The 23201-nt window shown below is 38.7% G+C and overlaps 1 protein-coding gene across 5 annotated transcripts in view; it reads right to left on the bottom strand.

Annotated features, from left to right (window-relative positions):
• Positions 1-23201, bottom strand: part of fat3a (FAT atypical cadherin 3a) — a 547007-nt gene that overhangs the window by 302420 nt on the left and 221386 nt on the right. The window contains exon 4 of one of the 5 annotated variants that reach the window (XM_051927171.1): positions 6186-6751. The exons of the other annotated variants lie outside the window; for them this stretch is intronic. Coding sequence (XP_051783131.1) covers positions 6612-6751 — 140 coding nt within the window. The 3' untranslated portion in view covers positions 6186-6611. Of the gene's footprint in view, positions 1-6185; positions 6752-23201 lie in introns of those variants that run through there. 5 annotated transcript variants of the gene reach the window in all.

The following is a 23201-nucleotide window of genomic DNA, read 5'->3' as shown; positions in this document are numbered from 1 at the left end:
ACTGAATGATGGAAGCTCTTCCGAGTCACGTAGAAGCCCCACAAAACAGGGATTTCTTCTCCCTACAGTGCCATCTGACAACACTCAATGTCACTAGCAGGGTTGTCCCTAATGGCTCCCTGCGATATTCATACTGAGGCCATGCCAGAAGAACACTGCCATTTTTTGTACTGGGGCAAGGAACTGTTCTTGACAGACATTCTCTCCCAGTCCATCTATTAATCTTCCATCCCCACTGGGATAATAATTAAGTACTACCCCAGCCAGGTTACACCTCAATATAACGTGTCTATCTATTACATCCTCCCATCCAGGCCAGGAATTGCCCTTCATCCTAATCGGTGTACCAGTCGATCCCTTAGGGCACTTACAGTATTATATAACCAAAATCAAATTGATTGACCCTATATTGTATTTCTTGGAACTCAGAAATGTATTGTTGCATTTTAATCCATATTACTCTCCATTTACATACAATTCCATTTATCCCTGCCACTCAATGTGTGTACTTAATTGTTTTTTAATAGCAACTTATCCCTAAAATAAAACAGAAAATCTGTGTGAACTAGTGTAAGCCTGCCTATTTTGGGTTGTCCACCTCTCTCTCTCTCTATATATATATATATATATATATATATATATATATATATATATATATATATATACATACAGTGCATCCGGAACGTATTCACAGCACATCACTTTTTCCACATTTTGTTATGTTACAGCCTTATTCCAAAATGGATTAAATTCATTTTTTTCCTCAGAATTCTACACACCCCATAATGACAACGTGAAAAAAGTTTACTTGAGGTTTTTGCAAATTTATTAAAAATAAAAAAACTGAGAAATCCCATGTACATAAGTATTCACAGCCTTTGCTCAATACTTTGTCGATGCACCTTTGGCAGCAATTACAGCCTCAAGTCTTTTTGAATATGATGCCACAAGCTTGGCACACCTATCCTTGGCCAGTTTCGCCCATTCCTCTTTGCAGCACCTCTCAAGCTCCATAAGGTTGGATGGAAAGCGTCGGTGCACAGCCATTTTAAGATCTCTCCAGAGATATTCAATTGGATTCAAGTCTGGGCTCTGGCTGGGCCACTCAAGGACATTTACAGAGTTGTCCTGAAGCCACTCCTTTGATATCTTGGCTGTGTGCTTAGGGTCGTTGTTCTGCTGAAAGATGAACCGTCGCCCCAGTCTGAGGTCAAGAGCGCTCTGGAGCAGGTTTTCATCCAGGATGTCTCTGTACATTGCTGCAGTCATCTTTCCCTTTATCCTGACTAGTCTCCCAGTCCCTGCCGCTGAAAAACATCCCCACAGCATGATGCTGCCACCTCCATGCTTCACTCTAGGGATGGTATTGGCCTGGTGATGAGCGGTGCCTGGTTTCCTCCAAAAGTGATGCCTGGCATTCACACCAAAGAGTTCAATCTTTGTCTCATCAGACCAGAGAATTTTCTTTCTCATGGTCGGAGAGGGGCGGCACGGTGGCGCAGTGGGTAGCGCTGCTGCCTCGCAGTTGGGAGACCTGGGGACCTGGGTTCGCTTCCCGGGTCCTCCCTGTGTGGAGTTTGCATGTTCTCCCCGTGTCTGCGTGGGTTTCCTCTGGGCGCTCCGGTTTCCTCCCAAAGACATGCAGGGTAGGTGGACTGGCAATTTTAAATTGGCCCTAGTGTGTGCTTGGTGTGTGGGTGTGTTTGTGTGTGTCCTGCGGTGGGTTGGCACCCTGCCCGGGATTGGTTCCTGCCTTGTGCCCTGTGTTGGCTGGGATTGGATCCAGCAGACCCCCGTGACCCTGTGTTCGGATTCAGCGGGTTGGAAAATAAATGGATGGATGGATGGTCTGAGAGTCCTTCAGGTGCCTTTTGGCAAACTCCAGGCAGGCTGCCATGTGCCTTTTACTAAGGAGTGGCTTCCGTCTGGCCACTCTACCATACAGGCCTGATTGGTGGATTGCTGCAGAGATGGTTGTCCTTCTGGAAGGTTCTCCTCTCTCCACAGAGGACCTCTAGAGCTCTGACAGAGTGACCATCGAGTTCTTGGTCACCTCCCTGACTAAGGCCCTTCTCCCCCGATCGCTTAGTTTAGATGGCTGGCCAGCTCTAGGAAGAGTCCTGGTGGTTTTGAACTTCTTCCACTTATGGATGATGGAGGCCACTGTGCTCATTGGGACCTTCAAAGCAGCACAAATTTTTCTGTAACCTTCCCCAGATTTGTGCCTCGAGACAATCCTGTCTTGGAGGTCTACAGACAATTCCTTTGACTTCATGCTTGGTTTGTGCTCTGACATGAACTGTGAACTGTGGGACCTTATATAGACAGGTGTGTTTCTTTCCAAATCCTGTCCAATCAACTGAATTTACCATAGGTGGACTCCAATTAAGCTGCAGAAACATCTCAAGGATGATCAGGGGAAACAGTATGCACCTGAGCTCAATTTTGAGCTTCATGGCAAAGGCTATGAATGCTTATGTATATGTGCTTTCTCAATTTTTTTATTTTTAATAAATTTGCAAAAACCTCAAGTAAACTTTTTTCACGTTGTCATTATGGGGCGTTATGTGTAGAATTCTGAGGAAAAAAATGAATTTAATCCATTTTGGAATAAGGCTATAACATAAAATGTGGAAAAAGTGATGCGCTGTGAATACTTTCCAGATGCACTGTATATATATAATACTGTATGTATATATATATATATATATATATATATATATATATATATATATATATATATATATATATATATATACACATATATATATACACTGGTTTCTGCCAGTTCTGAGCTGATGGCACTGCTGGACATCTTCCGATTTCGAAGGGTAGTAAGCTTGATGTGTCTTTCATCTGCTGCACTAAGTTTCCTTGGCCGACCACTGCGTCTACAATCCTCAAGGTTGCCCGTTTCTTTGTGCTTCTTCAAAAGAGCTTGAACAGCATATCTTGAAACCCCAGTCTGCTTTGAAATCTTTTTCTGGGAGAGACCTTGCTGATGCAGTATAACTACCTTGTGTCTTGTTGCTGTGCTCAATCTTGCCATGACATGAAACTGTCTTCCACAACCTCACCTTGGTAGCAGAGTTTGGCTGTTCCTCACCCAGTTTTAAGCCTCCTACACAGCTGTTTCTGTTTCAGTTAATGACTGTGTTTCAACCTACTTGTGACATTGATGATCATTAGCTCCTGTTTGGTATAATTGGTTGATCATACACCTGACTATAATCCTACAAAATCCCTGACTTTGTGCAAGTGTACCTATAAGAATTGATGCTGGTTTGAAAGCAAAAGGTAGCAACACCAAATATTGATTTGATTCAGATTTTTCTTTTGTTCACTCACTTTGCATTTTGTAAATTGATAACAATAAACAATCATTATTTATATTTCTGAAAGCATTCTTTGTTTACAGCATTTTTTCACACCTGCCTAAAACTTTTGCACAGTACTATATATATATATATATATATATATATATATATATATATATACACATAAATATATATATATATATATATATATATATATATATATATATATATATATATACACATATACATATACATAAATATATATATATACATAAATATTATATATATATATATATATACATATACATAAATAAATATATATATATATATATATATATATATATATATATATATATATACATATACATATACATAAATATTATATATATATATATATATATATATATATATATATATATATATATATACATAAATATTATATATATATATATATATATATAGTGGAATATGGCCAGCCGTTCATCCCGGTCAATACCCCCAAGCCGCCAGGTGGAGCTCTCCCTGCAGCATGGAGGTGCCCCGAAGGCCAGCAGGGAATCCTGGACAATGGGGTTTTTATCCACAGCCCTGCTGGATACCATGGGGGCCTCTAGAGGACGCTGCAGGGAGGCCCAAGGATTATTACGTGCCCTACGCCGAGGAAGTACGTCTTAGTCACAGCGACAGGAGGAATGACGTGCTTCCGGGATGAAGAAGAAGAGAACTTTTTATCTGACCCGGAAGTGATGGAAAGTCACATGGACTGGGGGGTTGGCAACACTTCCGCATCAGGGACTATAAAAGGACCATGGGAAATCCCAGACGGGGAGCTGAGCTGGGTGGAAGGGTGGCAATGCGTCTGGGAGTGTGGAGGATTTTTGTAGTGATTAGTATTGTGTATTATATGAGTATTGTGGAGAGGGGAGTGCTTTGTGCACGTATTTGTTTAAATAAATTCAATTATTGGACTTTTACCTGGTGTCTGACGTGTGGTCTGAGGGCAGACATCGTAGGTTTAACACCACACACACGTTTATTCATATTTACAATACTCACAATGATGCACACAACCCAGTGCCCCAGCACCAATCACCCTCAGTCCAGGCCTCTTTGCAATGCCTCTCTCTTCTGGTCCGCCTCCACTCCTCTCCTCCGTCCTTCTTCCACCTGACTCCAGCCATCTAATGGAAGGAGGCAGCCCCTTTTATGCTCACCCGGACATGTTCCAGGTGCCTCCCAATGAGCTACTGCCGGCACTCCCTGGTGTGGCAGAAGTGCCGGCTGTGCACCTGGAAGCACTCTGGGTGTCCCTGGTCTTTGTCCCCCCAGCGCTTCCGGGTATGGAGGAAGTGCTGAGGGCCAGGGCTCATCAGGCATCTGGGCACCCCCTGGCGGTGACCACAGGCCCCTATAGGGTTGGGCTTCCATGCTACTTTCCCATGGTCCCCATAGCCACTAGGGCGGTCACCCCCTCGTGGTCCGGAGGAGGCGTAATCCCTCCTTCAGGGGAATCCTTCCAGGCATCCCGGCTGGGTACCGCCCCCAGCTGCTCGCCACTATATATATATATATATATATATATATATATATATATATATATATATATATATATATATATAGCGAAGAGGCCCTACACACCAAACCCTGACTCACTTTTAATGTCATCTAATTCTGAGTAGGTTCCTTGCACAATAATCCTTTTGTTTCCTATATTTATGCCAATTTGGCACCCATCTACAGTTTGCTATTTCATATTGGCACTATAAACTCTCTTAAATTTGAATATGGATTAGTAAAATGAGTTATATTTAGCAATCCCTGTTACAACATATTTAAGTATGAAAGGTAACCCCCATGGCTACCGTGTGTAACTTAACATTGTACCAATTGTGAATGTAGCTATCATCATATGTTTAAAGCACATCTTTGTCCACGCTTTATTAGCATCAATATCCAAGGTTTAAAATGTATCTTAATTGTCCACAGAGGCCAGTAATCACAGAAAAGACAAAGCAATGCAAGCTTGTTGTTAAACCTACTGCTATTTTCATCCTGGCCCATTGTTGTATCTGGTATTAGTGAGAGCGGGAGGACTTATTAAAGCATGCAAGATGTCAAAGTGAAACATCACCTGTCACTGATGCTCTAGCAGGGACGCCTTGCTCATCCACATAATTCAAAAGAGATCAATATAAAGATTTCACTGTCAGCAGTGAAATGCACACTGATTTACAGCTTTTGATTTTTCTTCTTATTTATTTATTTTTCTTTAAAACCATGTAGCTCAATCCCAAATCATGCTGTTTCAAATGGCGTAAATGACTCGGTTAGTTGTCATAATGATCAACTGACAGGCAGCCTCATCCCTAACTAAATCACTTTTCATCCCGTCAGTGCATTATAAATCAGGCTTCTTTCTCCCTAAAGGACACTGGTGCAGCTTGATCAATGACAACGGTGAGAAAATGAGAAGTTCACCCTTTCAATAAACCCAAGTGGGGTCGCAAACGTCTCGCTGACTGCATCTACAGACTATGGTTCAAGGCCTTCCCCCTCCCTCAAATGTATTTTCCCTTAAAGAACCTAAACAGATGATTCAGAGGGTCATGACTCTCTAGTTTTTTGATAATTTATTTAACTTTATTTGTAAATTTGCCTGAGAACATATTACTGTCAGCTGCCCTTACAATAAAAATTAGGCATCTTTCTTGCTCCTTGCCTTTAGGCACATATGCAGCATTAAATCAATATCAACCTTTTTAAAAGAAAGAAGTAGAATGGTCTGTTTCTTAAAAAGTCAGCTCAGGAAGCTTACATAGTTTAGCATTTTTGGTAATAAATGCAATCATCAACAAACCTAGTTTGCTTTTCATCTGTTTATTAGGATGAGGGTAATAAAAGGGCAAACGCCAGCACAGCTGTAATGTATAAAGAGTAGAAAAAGTGCACAAAGGTGAACATTTATCCAACCCACAAAGAATAAGCTATTGTTCTTCATATTCTGAACTTAAATGTAAGCAAAAGGAAAATATGCAATCTATGACGATTTTGGCATGAAAATCCTAGGTGGGCTATTCAGTCCTGGGAGAAAGACTCTGTCAGAAGAAACAAGACTATCTTTGGAAATACCGCAGAGTGTTTGTCTGTGTGTGAGCATGAGAGTATGAATGAAGTCATAAAGAAAGAAATGATGGAGAAATTAAAGAGCAGAATTTACAAGATCCACTCCACTGCTTAAATTAACTGTGATGGTACATAAAAGCTGGCAATCCAAACGAAGGATCCTGGTTTAGATCAGCTAATAGAGTTGGGAAGGTGAGTGCAGATGGTGTTGATTCTGACAAAAAGTAAGCTATGTGAAGCAAAACCAGTGGAATTAATGTGCAGGTAGTGGATGTAGCAGAGAAGAGATCTTTGGAACTTCATGGAAGAAGCTGTGAAAAGATTAGAGTGAAATTAGAGGCCGAGGAAAAATACAGTTTCTAGGAAACCTCACATCAGGAAGTGAGGGAAAGACATTGTGTTACACAATGTTTTAGGTGATCAGCACCAGTGAAGATAAAATTTCAGCTGAACAATGCCATAAAAAGACCTACAGTATCACATACTGTTATATAGCACAACCACACACCGATCACATGAGCCAAGATTGTGACTAGAACATTGCAGGGTCAGAGGGCCTGTCAAAGCAACCCAGAAATTCCAAAATATACAAGAACCGTATTGAGCATGTCATTGAATACTGGAGAATTTGATTGTCAGTTTGATTTTCCTATAAACATTTTAACAATGTGTTAAATTATCAGGGCTAGTTTACTACTTATTTAATTTTTGCACAACATCACTATCTTCTGGGAGATGGGGGGGTAGTACCCCAATTGCCCTAAATGCACCGCCATCAATAAATGGAATAAACGTGCTCATTAGAAACAAAACCTCAAATACTGAAAATAGTCCAACAAAGCACAACACAAAATACAGAAGAATACAAGAAACTCATCTCAAACGTGTGAAAAGAGTTCTTAGAAAAGCTGTAGTACTTTTAACAAATCTTGGGAACCAGTTGAATTCCTTGCTCTGAGGCATTCTATGCGCAGTATGGAATGGAACCCATTTATGTGTGCTCCATTTTAGGACTGTGATTTCTTAAAGTTCAACTTCATGTTGTTAGGTTTGCTCACCACTCCAAACTGGCCTAGTGAGGGAGCATGTCATGCTATGTATTATTGTGCTTTGCAATGTATGAAAAACTTGTTCAGGTTAGGTAATTTCTTTGTCTGCATTGCTGCTGCAAGAAGTAGGTTAATAAAATATATGGAGAGAGTTTTTCATTATTGTTTTAATAAATCTGCACTGACTTCTACAAGGTTACTGATTCAAGTCTTGTTACTGCCAGAAGGGATCCTACACTGTTGGGCCTTTGACCCCCAAAGGTCACGTGGAAAGACAATTTCCCTGAAGGATTAACAATGTATATCAAACCAAAATCAAAAAATGGAATTATTTGTACCCAATTTCATTTCAGGAAAATAATGAAAATCATTTTTCATGTGGCACAGGGATATGCTTTAAACATCATGGTTGGGATTTTAGCTGGTTCTGCCAAACAATGACTTTAAAAATCAATATCTTTGGGATATATTTTGGAATCTGTAATCATACACACAGCATAAAGTACTATACCAGTTTATTTTTTAAATATAATAGAAGGCAGGAGTAACACAGCAACCAAAAATGCAGTTTCCTACAGTCAGTTTAGTTTGATACATGAACCCAGCATTCTGAGCTTTGAATCCCACATCCAGTATGGAGTTTACACTTACTTTCTGTGTCTCCTTGGGTTTTCCTCTGGATACTTCAATTTTGTTCCCACATCCCAAAAACATGCAGGGTGGGATAACTGGTGAATCTATTATGTTAGTGTGGATGTGTGCAGGAGTAAGCCCTATGATAGACTGCCTTCCAACATTATAATAGGCTAAGATAGGCTTCAGACCCCAGGATCCTGAAATGGGTTACCCATTATTTTGGAGAATAAATCAGTTCTAACTGGTGGTGTTCTAATTAGGAATACATAGATAAAGAATATTTACATCTTTTACAGTATATGTCATGTTTTAAATACTTATAATAAGCATGGGCTTCAAAGGTAAATGCATCATTATTTAATTCATGGTGATGGATTCAAATATTAAGTACAAAACTAAAAAAAAAAAAAACCTGCTGCATGTAATGTTCTTTGAAATCTCTTACAGTTGGATAGCATTGAGAAAGTGCTTGTCACCCTTCATTTCCAGCTTCTTGCCACCTGCTATGCCCCTTTCCACAGAAAATATCTAATCAAACACCATTGACAAGTGTTTTGCTCATAAACATATATCTGTTTTGCTTGTATTGAAATGTCCTCACTTCGTGCTTGCCACCCACCACATTCCATTTTAATGTAAAATATCGGCAGGTACTTTAGATTTATCGATTTATTGCCTGAGGGCAGTAAAAATTAAGATATCTAAAAAAAGAAATAAATAATGTGCCACCTACTTGATGCAAAGTCAAAGCAAAATCCATAATAAATGTATTATATTTGATTAATTTATAAAATATATCTAACATATATCTGGTTGCTTGCAATTCCTTGTTTTAGTATACTTTACTTCCAATTATATGAACACTAAGCATCCTCTGTCGCAATAATAATAAGATAAATTATAATAAGATAAATTCAGATATCTTTTCCTATGCTGAGTGAAAATCTAGGCACAATAAAAAAACACAGTGACCTAGTCAAAGGTTGCTGAACCCTTATTAAAAGTTATAAAAACAGCAAAGGCCACTTCAGAGGCCCTTATTAGAGAACAATAGACGACTGCCTCTCCTCCTTTCCCAACCTTTGTTGCCGCAGGGTGAAAATGACTTTTTGAATCAATAATAATGTTTGCTTTCAATGAAATGGCAGGTTCACTTTTGCAGATAAATTGACATTAGCCCATATTATTTGCTGCCTGTTGTTGATGAGAAAAAAAAAAATAACAGGCTGGAGTACCTTAGACACTCTCATTGTGCTTTACATCACAGGAGGCAGCTCCCATAATCTCAGTCCACCGCAGGCAATACAGTTGGTGTGTGTGGCCTGAGGTGGGCAGATGAAAGTGAAAGTACTTTCTAACAGATGGCTCCCGTGTAGGTGCTTAGGGCCGCCTGCTGAAAGCAGAGCATAATCAAATAGTTGTTTGCTGTGTGGGAATCTTTTCCGTAAAAGTAATAACTTAAGCACTCAGCATCTTATTAGCTATTCTGAGGAGACTTTCAACAGATAGTCTGCTGTCACATTGCATTACCTGGTACACCGTCTGCCTGAAAGCCAGCAAGGCATGCAAGTCGCACATGCTTTCAGCACAACCGATAGTGGGAGAAACACCATTATCAGCGTGCTCATTAATTCGCCCAACCATCTGCCAAGGTTAAAGGTGTTTAATTGCGGGAATATGATAATGAGTGCCACAGAAATGTTCTTGCACATGCAGACTCTGTCAATAACATCATTAGCACTTTGTTCTTTAAATAAATATATCAACACATAAATATGCAAAAAATAAATAAGTGGCACATATGAGACAGATATAATTTTAATATATTTTCTAAAAGGCTAAAGTCTCCCATTATTGTATCTCCTTAATGACACGACTTCAGGCATAAGGCAACCCCAGCTGGGGCACTGATGTATCACAGGGAATACTCATAAATCCACCACCATGCTCAGTCACGCAGGGCCAGTAAAAAAAAGTCAGGACATTTATATATATATATATATACACAAGTATATTATAGATATACAGTACTGTACTTTGATTAATCAACCTATCCCACTGGCAGCATTACAGAAGAAACAAGAATAAGCACTGAGGTGGATTAAAGTCCACTACTTGCATGAACGCAGCTTTGGAGATGCTGCTCAAAAAATTCTAATTATGTGTAAAATATAGACCTCCACTTTTACTGAAGAAAGAAACAGCAAATGTTCTATTTTTCCCTTTTCTTGGTTTTGGTTTTCCCATCCAAAGTCACCACAATATATCGTAGCAGCAAAATACACTCTGGTAGAGTACAAACCCATACGCACTCATACAGGGCAATGGTTAACCAAACATGTATATCTTTAGAAAGATATAAAAAAAAACACAACATATTGTTCTCCAACCTACTTCATTCATCTCAAGGCTGATGATCAAGTGCTGTTGTGGTGGGTGTTAGGGATAGGTGTGAAGCTGGAGGCTACCCAGGCAGCACTGGGTAAAAGGCCAAAATTAAACGGGAAAACTCCACAGCATGACCCACTCATGCGCAAATACACACAGGGGTGAATTTAGAATTTCCATTTAACCTAACATGTACATCTCTGAGCACCTAAAGGGCAACAAGCAACATGTACACAGGCAGAGAATGAGCGCAAGGTTCAAATTTAGGCCATATTTATAATAAATTACCAAACCTACTTAAACTCAAGTTAGGATCATGGTGGTCTGAAGCCAATCTTGACAGCATCTAGCACAAAACAGCAATTAAATGTGAATAAGGCGGTAATCCTTTGTAGAGCCCATTCATGCACACACCATCACTGGGCCAGTTTAGAGTTGCCAGATAACCTAACCTGCACATTTTTGGGAATGTGGAAGAATTACCCACACAGACAGAGATTGTGCAAACTCCACAGATAACAACCTGATGTGAGATTCTAATGCAAGATGTTGGGTGTGTGAGGTAACAATGTTTTTTCCTCACTGCACTGCCAAGCCACACACACATACTGTATATATACAGTATATACATATGCACACCAGAGGTTCACTATCCAGGCTCATCATAGGTATGTAATACCCCACTATGGTAAGAGGGGCCGCTGTCTTTAACAGCATTGTCTCTTCTCTCATCCACAGTAAAAACATCTAGTGATGGCAACTGCCTCCACTCCTTCTGGTCAGAGCTCTATAAGGCCTGGATGATCCCAGAAGGAGTCATCTTATTTGGACCCAGGTTTGCCCTAAAATGGAATTCCAAAGCCAACACCTGCTCTACCAAACCTCTGATCTGTTGAAGCCAAGAAGGCTGTATTCTTTAGGTTCAATAGTTTTCTGATTTTTCGCAATTATCAGGTTAAAACAGGGAAAACTGGCTGGTAGTCCAACATTTCTTTGGACTTCCCCTGTGTTTTTTTTTGCTCATCCAAAATCATGTATACACACACAAATATGAATGAAGCACACTGCATACAAATACCGCTTTTCATTTTTTGCTAATGTATTTTCTGCCTCCGACAAAAGCTTTATCGATCAGGTATTAATGCGCCTTGGTTGCCGAGTAAAAACTGTGAGTAATTCAATACTTAGCAATACCCTTAAAAATCAGCAAAGCCATGGAAGGGCATACAAATCCTGATCAGGTACACTGCTCCACTGCCAATCTGTGGATTTTGCTTTCACTTTTTTTATGAGGCTCCAGGGACATTCACTGTGAGGATATCAAAGGAAAAGCCACACACCGGTGCAGCTCTGTTACTTGAAATGAATTATATTAATGTCCCAGGAGTCTGCAGTAAGATCAGTTGCACACTGAATCTGTTCCGATGCAATCTTTATAAAGGCACTCATCACTTATCCATTTCTGCTTCATCGGTGATCTTAAAAAAAAAAAAAAAAAAAAAAACAACAGATGCTGAACAGGGACAGCACTAGAATTCTGTTAACCACCCTTCATTATAAATCTCATTTCTGACTAATGAGGATGTGGCACCCAGCATTCAATATCTAAGAATAACAAAAAGGCTACTGCATTATTCCACTGACTACCCTCAGCACTGGAACTCAGAGCTTGCATTGGTACACCACTTTCAAGATTCGCTTGTTTATATTACATTATTCATCATACATTCAATTTAAAATTGTGATTCTGTCTCCTACAGTGACTTTACAGCAGGAAAGAATTTCAGTCTAATAAATTAAATATTTGCTTTAAATATATGTTCATTAAATATGACACTTTTATTACCAAAATATACCCAACTATAATATGTAAATATATTTTATTATGGAAAAATCTATACACTTACAGTATTATTAGTGGGCACACATGTTTGCACCAGTACCTTCCTCAGTTCATCTGTGGAAGCTTGTATGAGGATGGACAGAGTGTGTCACTCTAAATGGAATATAAACCAATGACTGACACATCCATAGTACCTTTTATTGTACTGATCACTTTAAAGTGCTTAAATTCTCATATGACAATGCTAAATCACCATGCAGAAACAATGTTTTATACCCAGAATAAAGATATCATAAACAGTGCCGGCTGAACTATCACACTGGTATAGATTCCAAACATGTGCCTGTCTTCAGTGTCCCCTGGCAAAAACAAGAAAAAAAGAAAAACATCAGGGGTGACTGGCAAAATTTAAAAAACTGATTAGACTTTTTCATTGTTGAAACCAGCACACTGAAGACATTTCACATCCGTTCCATTCTTTTACCTGCCAAATTATTTCATTTAATATACTGTAATAGGAATGCATGTACAGTATACCTATCCCAGAAGGATTCAGCACTAGTATTAAACTGTAGCTAGAGACAGTGCATTAGAAGCCTGGGCTGCAAAACTTCCTGGTTCCCCTCTGTGTAGCCTGCACATTCTCTCCATGTCTAAGTACTTTATAGTTTCACTTAGAATTGTGGTTATACTACAGACTCTATACTGGCACTATGTGAATATGAGCATGTGCTATAACTGATTCCTCATTCTGAGTTGGTTCTTCCCTTTCATTTTATGCTGCTGGGCTGGAGTTTGACCCCCATTATTTTGTATGGGTTAAAGGGGCTTCAGCAATTACAAAAAAAAAATGCAAATAGGATCCAAACAAAAATACATTTTTTAGCTTTCAGCAGACATTGGAACATGAATAAACACTGGCAATAAAACTAAATGAATGCTTTAATTATATGGGACCTCTTATAAATGAAAAAAAAAGTCCTTAAAACCTGTAATGAAAAGCCTCCACCATAATGAAAGCCACATCATTGCCTTTAAGTATGCCAAAAAGGAATCAGCATTACTGCTCCCTGTCTGGCTTTAGGCTTTTCAGAATGTTGAGCTATTTCAGAATGTAGCCGCAGCACAACATGTCTCTTGGGTGTCAAATAACAGTAATAAGTTCCACAAAGAAAACACCAAAGCAATTTACGTTAAGGCAAGTATTTAATCAACAGTAATGTACAGGATGATTAGTTTTAAATAAGAATCCAATGTTAGGAATGGTAATTTTTAATAATCCTGTATAAACATCATTAAATTTTCTAATGTAACTACGGTTGCAGGCCTGACCACCGACAATGATAAGATAGTTTACTGAGAATTGGTGCAATGGTACTGGATGTCAGTAAAATGTGATGCTGGGGTGCCAACAGCTTGGCATCTTCTTGTACCTAACACACTGATAGTCATGAAATCAAAATTAACTAGTACAGAACAACAAGGTTGGTGCATCAAAAAGTGCATTGGGCATTTATTCCAATGAAACGGTCAGTGTTAAAAAAAATAAAGTGCAGTGCAGTGTCTTCAATCAATAAATAAAAATCCATGATAAAAACAGTACTCATTGTGGAAGGTAAAAAATCCATAAATAAAGCCAATAAATAAAGTAGGATAAAAATCCAGAATTAAAACAAATTCAGGATCAACTATCTTTTTTTTTATTTCCACCAGACATTTACATTTACATCATTTAGCAGACGCTCTTATCCAGAGCGACTTACAACAGTGCTTAGTAGTCTACGACTGTTCTTCAGTCTTTAAGGCTAGGATTAAATCTACTGTCATTAAACAAGTTACCGCTGACCAAGTTGTATACAAAACCCTGCTAGAAGAAAATAGTAAGTTAGTACAAAATTTTTTTTTTTTTTTTTTTTGAAAAAAAAGGGTAGAAAAAAAAGTATGGGGACTTTAGTCCAAGTGCTGTTGAAAGAAGTGTGTCTTCAGGCGACGTTTGAAGACAGTGAGGGTCTCCGCTGTTCGTACAGCAAGAGGAAGTTCGTTCCACCACTGAGGAGCCAACACTGCAAAGAGTCTTGATGCATGTCGTCCTCTTCTTTTAAGTAAGGGTGGTTCGAGACGTGCAGTGCTTGATGTTCTGAGACAGCGAGAAGTGACACGCTGCTTGACCAGTGCTGATATGTAAGGTGGTGCAGCTCCAGTTTTGGCCTTAAAGGCAAGTGTTAGGGTTTTGAACCTGATGCGGGCAGCCACAGGGAGCCAGTGCAGGTTCCGCAGCAGAGGTGTAGTGTGCGAGAATTTGGGAATATCAAAAACGAGTCTTGCAGCTGCATTCTGGATCAGTTGAAGTGGTCGTGTTGCCTTTAGTGAAAGTCCAGACAGCAGAGAGTTGCAGTAGTCCAGCTTAGAGATGACCAAGGTCTGGACGAGAAGCTGAGTAGCCCCTGTAGTGAGAAAGGGGCGGATTCTCCCAATGTTGTAAAGGAGATATCTGCAGGACCTGGAGGACCTGGAGAGGTTGCTGATGTGTGGAGATGTGCACTCAAGCACTGGTGCATCCCTCTCTTAAACTCATCTCCTCTGCTCATCCTTTAGCAGACAGAGATGCCAGTAAGCATGGTCAAGTAAATTTGGATCATTTCCCCATTACCATCCCTCACCATAGTTTTGGACCATTGAGCCATTCCATAAGAAAACTTCAATAGGAAACACAGTACATTTCCATATACATTAGCAAGGATGTGATAGAAACAAGTTAGTACCTTTTAATTTGTCGGAGTTACTATCATTGATGACCTGAGGGTGGGAAAAACACATCAAGAAGTCCTACTGATGTGTTTTACTTCAGCGGAAATCCAGGATGTTTCCACTTATTTTCACACACTTCTATAGGTGCACAGTGGCATTTAACCTCATTTTCTGAATTATGTCCTGGAAAGGGACCTGCTCAACTCAGGACTCCAAAGTTCTTGACATGTGATCAAGTCATCTTGGAATAATACCAGTGTACATCTCACTTCTGTTCAAGACATATTTAACATATGCTGCTTTAAAAATGCCAACAGTATTATCACATTCATGTTTTGCCCTTCTTCGTTCTCTAGATTTAGGGGAAATGTCTATACACAACAGCTACTCCTACTGAAAAAATCATGAGTATTTCCTGTGTCCATCATCTTATGCTGCAATTAACCTACTGTACAGTACGTTGTAATCCTTGTGTGTTTTTTGTCTATGATTTGTATTGTACAAATGTCACTTTTTTACTATGTACACATACCTAAAGTTGTTGTACCAAGATTATTATAATGTTGCTTTGAATAAAATTATTTTGTAATGGGAAGCAGCATTGTGGCACAGTGGTAAGTTACATACACATGTATAGTACATTATGCATTTTATAAAACTTATTTTTATTAAAAACATCTAGTTACTGTCTTAATTCTAGTTACACCCAAAAATAAAAAAATTTGACAACAGCAGTAAATTTAGTTCACCTGTTTAGTGAACCCGATTAACTCTTGAGGACCAAAAACCCATCTTGGTAATGCTTGCAGAAAAGTAGCAATCAATCCTGGATGAGACACCAGACCCCATGGGATGCACTTGGACACACATACATGAATGTAGGACTCACACTGAGCCAATTTAGAGTTGTCAGTTAACTTCATTTACCACACATGTTACAAGAATGTGAAAGAACAACTGGTATAATGAAAGAAAACTGACACAGAAACTTGTAAAATGTGTAAACCTATACACACAGTGACTGCAATAGGCTCTGGAGCTGTGTAGCTGTACAGTAAAGCTTAACGCTGTCTTACCAACACTTAACATGCTATCCAATAGTACCGATGATATAGTATAATTAGCACCTATTATAAAGTGAATCTGATGAGATACACTAGTCCGTAGTATAGAAATACACCACAGGCCCCATGCCCCATTTCATCAAGGCACAAAAGGAAGAGGCAACTGTTTATCAGGCATCATCTCTGTAAACTGATGAGTAAAAGTAAAAACACATTTACTTTAATTCATTCCAGAAAGGTTAAAGCAATATATAAACATTATTGTGTGGCATCAGAATGGCACACAGCCGCACATTATACCAGCTGCTTGTGCCAAGTGAGGCTGAGCAGCTGAAAATAAATAAAAGGTCAACATATGGGGATGCGCATTAATCTGCCCAAGTGTACGTGTTTCAGCACAGCACTCCGACGCATTCAGCATACACCAGAACAGCAACATCTCTGGGACTGAAAATAACATTAATCCTCCTCTTGAAACCTAGAATGGACTCTTGGCACCTTCAACAATTACAACTTTCCAAATCTCAACAAGCTGCCCTGGGTTTTGTGTGCTTGTACGATTAAAACGGAGGTAAGGTGAGCCTTAAAATGGAAAAAGAGTTAACTCTAATTACATGCACAATTACAATTCCATCTGTTTTCTGTGAGGCTGTTTTGTGGTTGAACACCCTTGAATAATCAGTGAAAATTAAATAACATGATAGACAGTGAAATTAATTTTCCTCTGTTGAGACGGTGGCTTTAAGTCAGGAAGAAGAGGTGAGGGAGGCGAGAGGGCTTGAGAGAGGAAACTATTTTATCACAAACACATGATTATGTACAGCTTAGGTGTGCAATGAACTCTCAACTGGGATTTAAATCTGCAAAAATGTGAATTTTAAATAAATATAAGAAAGGAATGCCAAAATCATAACCCACCAGCTGCTTAAGAATTTTAACAAATGCTTGAGAGGATATGATTCAAGAATTCATTACATTATAACGAACATTTCACTCACAACCATAAATAAGCCACTCTGGTTTGTCTGTAGCACATGCACATGCATAAATCAACAAACTCAACATCTACCACCCATCCTTAAAATATGTGAAGCCACTAACTGTATTACTGGGTCACTGGAAACCAAGGCAATTTAGAATCACCATCTAACTTAATAAGTACTAATTTGGGGTAGGGGAGCAAAGAGGGGAATCCAAGCAGAATAGGCACAATGAACCCAGACCCTGAGGAGTGTGACACGGCAGCACTGACTACTGAGCCACCACCCTGCAGAAATAATATAAGTACATAAATGAAAACTAGACATTTTAGCAGAACAAAAATAAGAAAAGGCACCAATAAAGAATTCTTGTCCTTAATTAACAGCTTGAATTAGTTGCTTTGTTACTACCTTCAGTGTTTACAGTCAGAATCAGGGCACAGTATATGATTAATTTTTATTAAAGAAAATGTATGGAACTTTTCATTGTCATTATTTTTAATACACCTGACACACTATATGCTCTAAACTCTTTTTCTTTTAATTTTAACAATTAATTTTCTTGGTAATGGACAGTCCACAGGGGACACACTTATTTTCAGTCATTAATTAACCAAACATGCATGTCTTTGGAATGTGGGGGTTAAACCTGATTACGTAGAGGAACACAAACACAGAGAGAACATGCACTGCCTATACAGAACGTGACCTGGCCAGCATTCATACCAGGCTCTCTGAGGCAGCAGTGTTAACTATAGTATTACCATATCAACAAACAAAATGTGAAAACTACATCTTCACCCTAAAAATAAAAATGAAGACTACACACTTTGCAAAAGTGCTTAGTAAGCAGGAAGAGCCCATAAGAAACAAAGTACTAAAATGCATGGTACCAAGATATCATTTAAATCCTACAATGCCAAAAGTTTATTGAATCATACATTTCAAATATTCAGAACTGTCAGGGTTATCAGGTGGGGTTATCTTTTTATATATATATATATATATATATATATATATATATATATATATATATATATATATAGTGGGAAACAGCCCAGACACAGACAGGCGGACATCATTTTGTCACCCAACACATGTTTATTTACAATACTATGTACAGAAGTAAAGCACACAACCTCAGTGCCGCAGCACCAATCACCCCAAAATCTAGGCCCTCTCACAATGCCTTTCTTTGCCGCCTCCACTCCTCTGCTCCAAGTCTCTTGTCCACTTCCACCCGACTCCAGCCCCCGGATGTGAGAATGTGCTCCAGGTGCCTCCCAATCAGCTTCCACCGGCACTCCCCAGTGTGGCGGAAGTACCGGCTGCGTACCTAGAAGCACTCCGGGTGTCCCTGGTCTTCTTCCCCCCAGCACTTCTGGGTGTGGCGGAAGTGCTGAGGGCCAGGGCTGCCAAGACATCTGGGAGCCCCCTGGTGGTGACCACGGGCCACTACAGGGTTGAGCTTCAAAGCTCTGTACCCGTGGCCCCCAAAGCAACCAGGGCGGTCGCCCCTCATGGTCTGGAGGAGGCGCAAGCCCTCCTCCGGTCCTCCTGGGCATCCAGGCTGGGTACCACCCCCAGCCACGTGCCGTGCCACAATTTATATTTATTTATATATATATATATATATATATATATATATATATATATATATATATATATATATATATATATATACACACACACACACACACACATATTGGCATGGTGGCGCAGTGGATAGCGCTGCTGTCACACAGTAAGGAAACCCGGGTTCGCTTCCTGGGTCCTCCCTGCGTGAAGTTTGCATGGTCTCCCCGTGTCTGTGTGGGTTTCCTCAGGGTGCTCCAGTTTCCTCCCACAGTCCAAAGACTGGTGCATTGGCGATCCTAAATTGCCCGTGTGTGTGTGTGTGTGTGTGTGTGTGTGTGTGTGTGTGTGCGCGCGCTGTGGTGGGCTGGTGCCCTGCCCGGGGTTTGTTTCCTGCCTTGCGCCCTGTGTTGGCTGGGACTGGCTCTAGCAGACCGTGACCCTGTAGTTAGGATATAGCGGGTTGGATCATGGATGGATGGATATATATATATGTGTGTGTGTGTGTGTGTGTGTGTGTGTGCGTGTGTGTGTGTGTGTATATGTGTGTGTTATGGACCATTTCTTTCTCAAGACTGAATTTCAAGTTATCTGTTGTATATGTTCTTCAAATTTTAATTGCTGGATTGTATACTGTATTATTTTCTTGAAATAAAATGATATAAAAAATTTTAAATTAAAAACAAATCAGGGTTGTCCAGTGACCTGTGAAACAGGCATAAAAGGAATAATCCACTCAAAAAATGATATATATTTTTTAAATTTTATTCAACCCATGCAGTAACAGTAATGATGGCCAAAAATTTTTTTTTTAATTTTGTGTTTTCATATAGAGATAAAAAAAGGTTCAGATAGAATACACGTTTATGGTAGCCAACATTGGACAACATCGTGGTAAATAGTAGTACTTTCACTCTTGACTATTATGGAGATTTTATATTTGAAAAGGATTTATCTTTGTTGGGCTGAGTGACATTTTCTCACCAAATTTTTTCTAATGTTCATTTACTTATCCTTTTCTGGTTTAAAGAGGGTTGCCGCTGTTATTTTTTATAGGTGGTTATGAGCAATGAGATATGGACTTTCTGAGCTTAAAAAGCAGCTGTATAGTAGAAATCTTCAATGGGATGTTAACTAATAGATTACTGTCTTAAGATGGAGAAGAAGAACAGGAATATATAGAAAGTGAAATACAGAGCATGAAAAAGGCAAAAAAAAAAGTTTTTCTTTTGAGTTATAAAAAAGGTCAACCCATATGTCTTGCATTTTCCAAAATCATTCAGTCACGTTCACACATGGGCTCTGAGAACATACTAAAATAAAAATTATACTTGAGTCACCACAGCCACCTCAGCTGGCTCTCCCATTTTTACAAAGCCTCATGCCATTCAATTGAGTGTTCAGAATATAATTTTACCTATGAATTTTATCAGTTTAAAAATCTTTTTGCTCCTATTGCCTTTTTTTCCCTTAATTTATAAAACTAAATTTAAACTGGAACAGGCTTTCAATAAATATCCAAGCACTGTACCTCTTTTGGTAGGAGACTTTTGATTACCATATAGATAGATTTTCTTTGCCGAGACTTAAATAGATAAAATGAAAATTAATACATAATTCTGGCACAGATTACTAGTATGACCTACATGCAGATTACAGAGGAAAACGTCCAACTTATACTAATCACTTAAGACTATTGTCACTGTAACCTTGCATGTAGTTAGAACTGATAAATTAAGTTATTTTATTATATAAAGTTGTATGACCACCACAGCTTCCAGGTGTTAGAAATCCAGCTTTATAATTGGGGATTCTATATATTCATGGGGGATGAGAGCATACATTGAAGCAGGAAACTGCTTGCTTTGAGCTGAATGATGGAAAAAGTGCTACAGAAAGCTTAGCTTTTCTGAAAACATGAGGTCTCAAAACTGCAGTTGGAGTGTGCTTTCCCAGTCAAGATATCTTCTAAAAAACACAATTGTCTATAAAGTAGAAAAAAGATGCTCCTTAAGAGTGTCCATTTACAAAGCCTCTATTTTTTCACTGATAGTTAATCATTCTTTATTTTATAGAAAAGGGACCATACAACAAGCATTCTTCCATTTTACTAATATACCTTATGGAATCAAGGTGTATCACTGCTTTTAGTCTTCTGTATGAAATAATCATATTCATCACAGGTAATAGCTATTTCCTGGGTTTAATCAGGTTAGCAAATCAAATCTTTATCCTCCACCCTCCAATGTACAAGGAATCCTATGAGGTAAGATGGATTCTTTTTTATTTTTTAAAGAGTTATTAAAATGATACACATTTAATCAATTTTTGCATATAATCATAAATTCAAAGAATTTCTTACATGAATGTATGAATGCCATTGACAAAAACTACTGGGCAAAACTGAACCATTTAATTCAAAAAGTGGTGGCTCATCCTTTAACATAGTGTCACAGTTTCAAATCCTGGCCCAAACACTGTGTTCCACATAAGCTTTCTCCTGGTTCTTCTCATTTCCCAAAAATATGCAGGATAGACTTTTTGGTGACTCTAAATTTACTTAGCTTGGTTGAATGAATGACATCCAATGAAATGGCATGTGTATTATTTGTTTAGAGGGTGCACACTTGCAATGACCTGCTATGATGCATAAGGATATAATGAAATGTGTAGAACTATGTAATAAAGTGGTAAGGCACACTGGTGTACTGGAAAATACAGACAACAGAAAAGTTGTGTAGTTGCAGGATATACGGAGAAACACTGACAACAAGTTCTTGATTTAATCTGCAGAGTTAACTGATTCAAAGTCAGCTCTTTACAAACTACATCTCATTGCCATTTCATAGTCATTGTCTTAGGCTGATGAGAATTTCTGAAGTATTCCTTCTCAATAAAAAAACATCGCTTTTCTGTGATTTATTTATTTAAGATTTTAACACATACAGGATTAAATATCGGGTTTGGTGAAACTCAAATTTCAAAAGAATGTTTACGGATGGAAGGATAATGAAAGTGTTTGTTTCAATGCATAAGAAACGTGTGCTGGTTATCATCATATCACTTTGAACCCTCTGCAGATACCATAACCACATTTGCATTAGTTCATTTGAGGTTAGCAGTCCCGGAGGACCACGTGCATTCATATCTCACTGTCTCCACGATTCAGTGTTTTTAGTTCCACTTGAGTTCTCTGATAATTAATTAGGTCTAATTATTAATTAGTACAAATTAAATACATAGAAGGACTTTCAACATTTAAAAGACAAGTATGTTCAAATTAATTTGTGTTTAAACCTTAGCTTGGGCTAGATGGAAAAACAGCAATTGTATCCAAAGGAATGAATAATTAGATCAGCAAAGTTAATTGGAAGCTTCAATTGGGAGGAAAAAAAATAATGATGACACTGCTTACAAGGTCTAGTGAGTGCAACCTCTGCTTAAATATACATTATGTTGATTAGAATTTTAATTGGCTCATCTTCCAAAAATAAATAATGTTTACATTCAATCATGATTGAAAATACTGGAAATAAAGGCACCTACCCTAGTGCTAACAAATAACTGAAAACGGCTTGACAGGATTAGCTGAAAAAGTGAGTCTCTCCACCACTGTAAAAATGTGGCTTAAGCCTCTATCAAACACAGCTCCATGTAAAATTAAGAGTTAAACATCACACAAATTTCCTGGGAATTGCTTGCTTCTACGTATCAAGAAAAGATGGTCATTTCACGGGTACAGTAAATAGCCTTCATGCAACAGCCACAGATATGGGGATAGGAATCCAAAAATAGACAAAACATCTACAACCACTAAAACAGTCTTTAATATAGCTTGGTAAACAGCAATGACCAAAAGAAGTGGTTGCTCTATTTACATATTTATTATTTGCCTGATTTTCTTGAATTAAAAGAAGTACCCACAACTCGAAAAATATATCAAAGTTAGGAAACTGAAAACCAGCCCAGTCAAACATGAAAAAGCACAGATCCAAAGCCATGTGATACACTATATCTAAGGTCTTTAAAGGCTGTGCAAAGCTCAGTTTCCACCAGAGTGGTGCAACATTCAAATAACCCCCTCCCTATTTCAGGGCTGCTTTACTGTCCCCTAAGGGCACCATTACTTTCACTGGTGGAGATCATCATCTGTGAAGAAGACATCTCATGGCTGCTTTGGTTTGTAACTGGGTTCAAAAATTTCCTCCCTGGCTTTAATGCAAAGGATCTACTAATTTCTAGCAATTTTGAAATTGTCTAACTTTAGAAAGCACACTAATTGATAGAGAGTAATATCCATGTGATGATTAATGTTTATTAATTAGAATTACAAAGTAAAAACTCTGTGGGCGATTGGCATATGGACAACTGCACCTTTCTCATTTTCCCAGCTGACAAATTATGTCCGTGCCTTCTCGTAACTGTATCAGCCATTATATAATATGGACAATAAAAAAGTCATATGGCAGACTACTTAT

This window comes from Erpetoichthys calabaricus, chromosome 4, assembly GCF_900747795.2.
Source record: "Erpetoichthys calabaricus chromosome 4, fErpCal1.3, whole genome shotgun sequence".
Classification (NCBI taxonomy): domain Eukaryota; kingdom Metazoa; phylum Chordata; class Cladistia; order Polypteriformes; family Polypteridae; genus Erpetoichthys; species Erpetoichthys calabaricus.
This window is presented reverse-complemented; position numbering and strand designations above follow the sequence as displayed.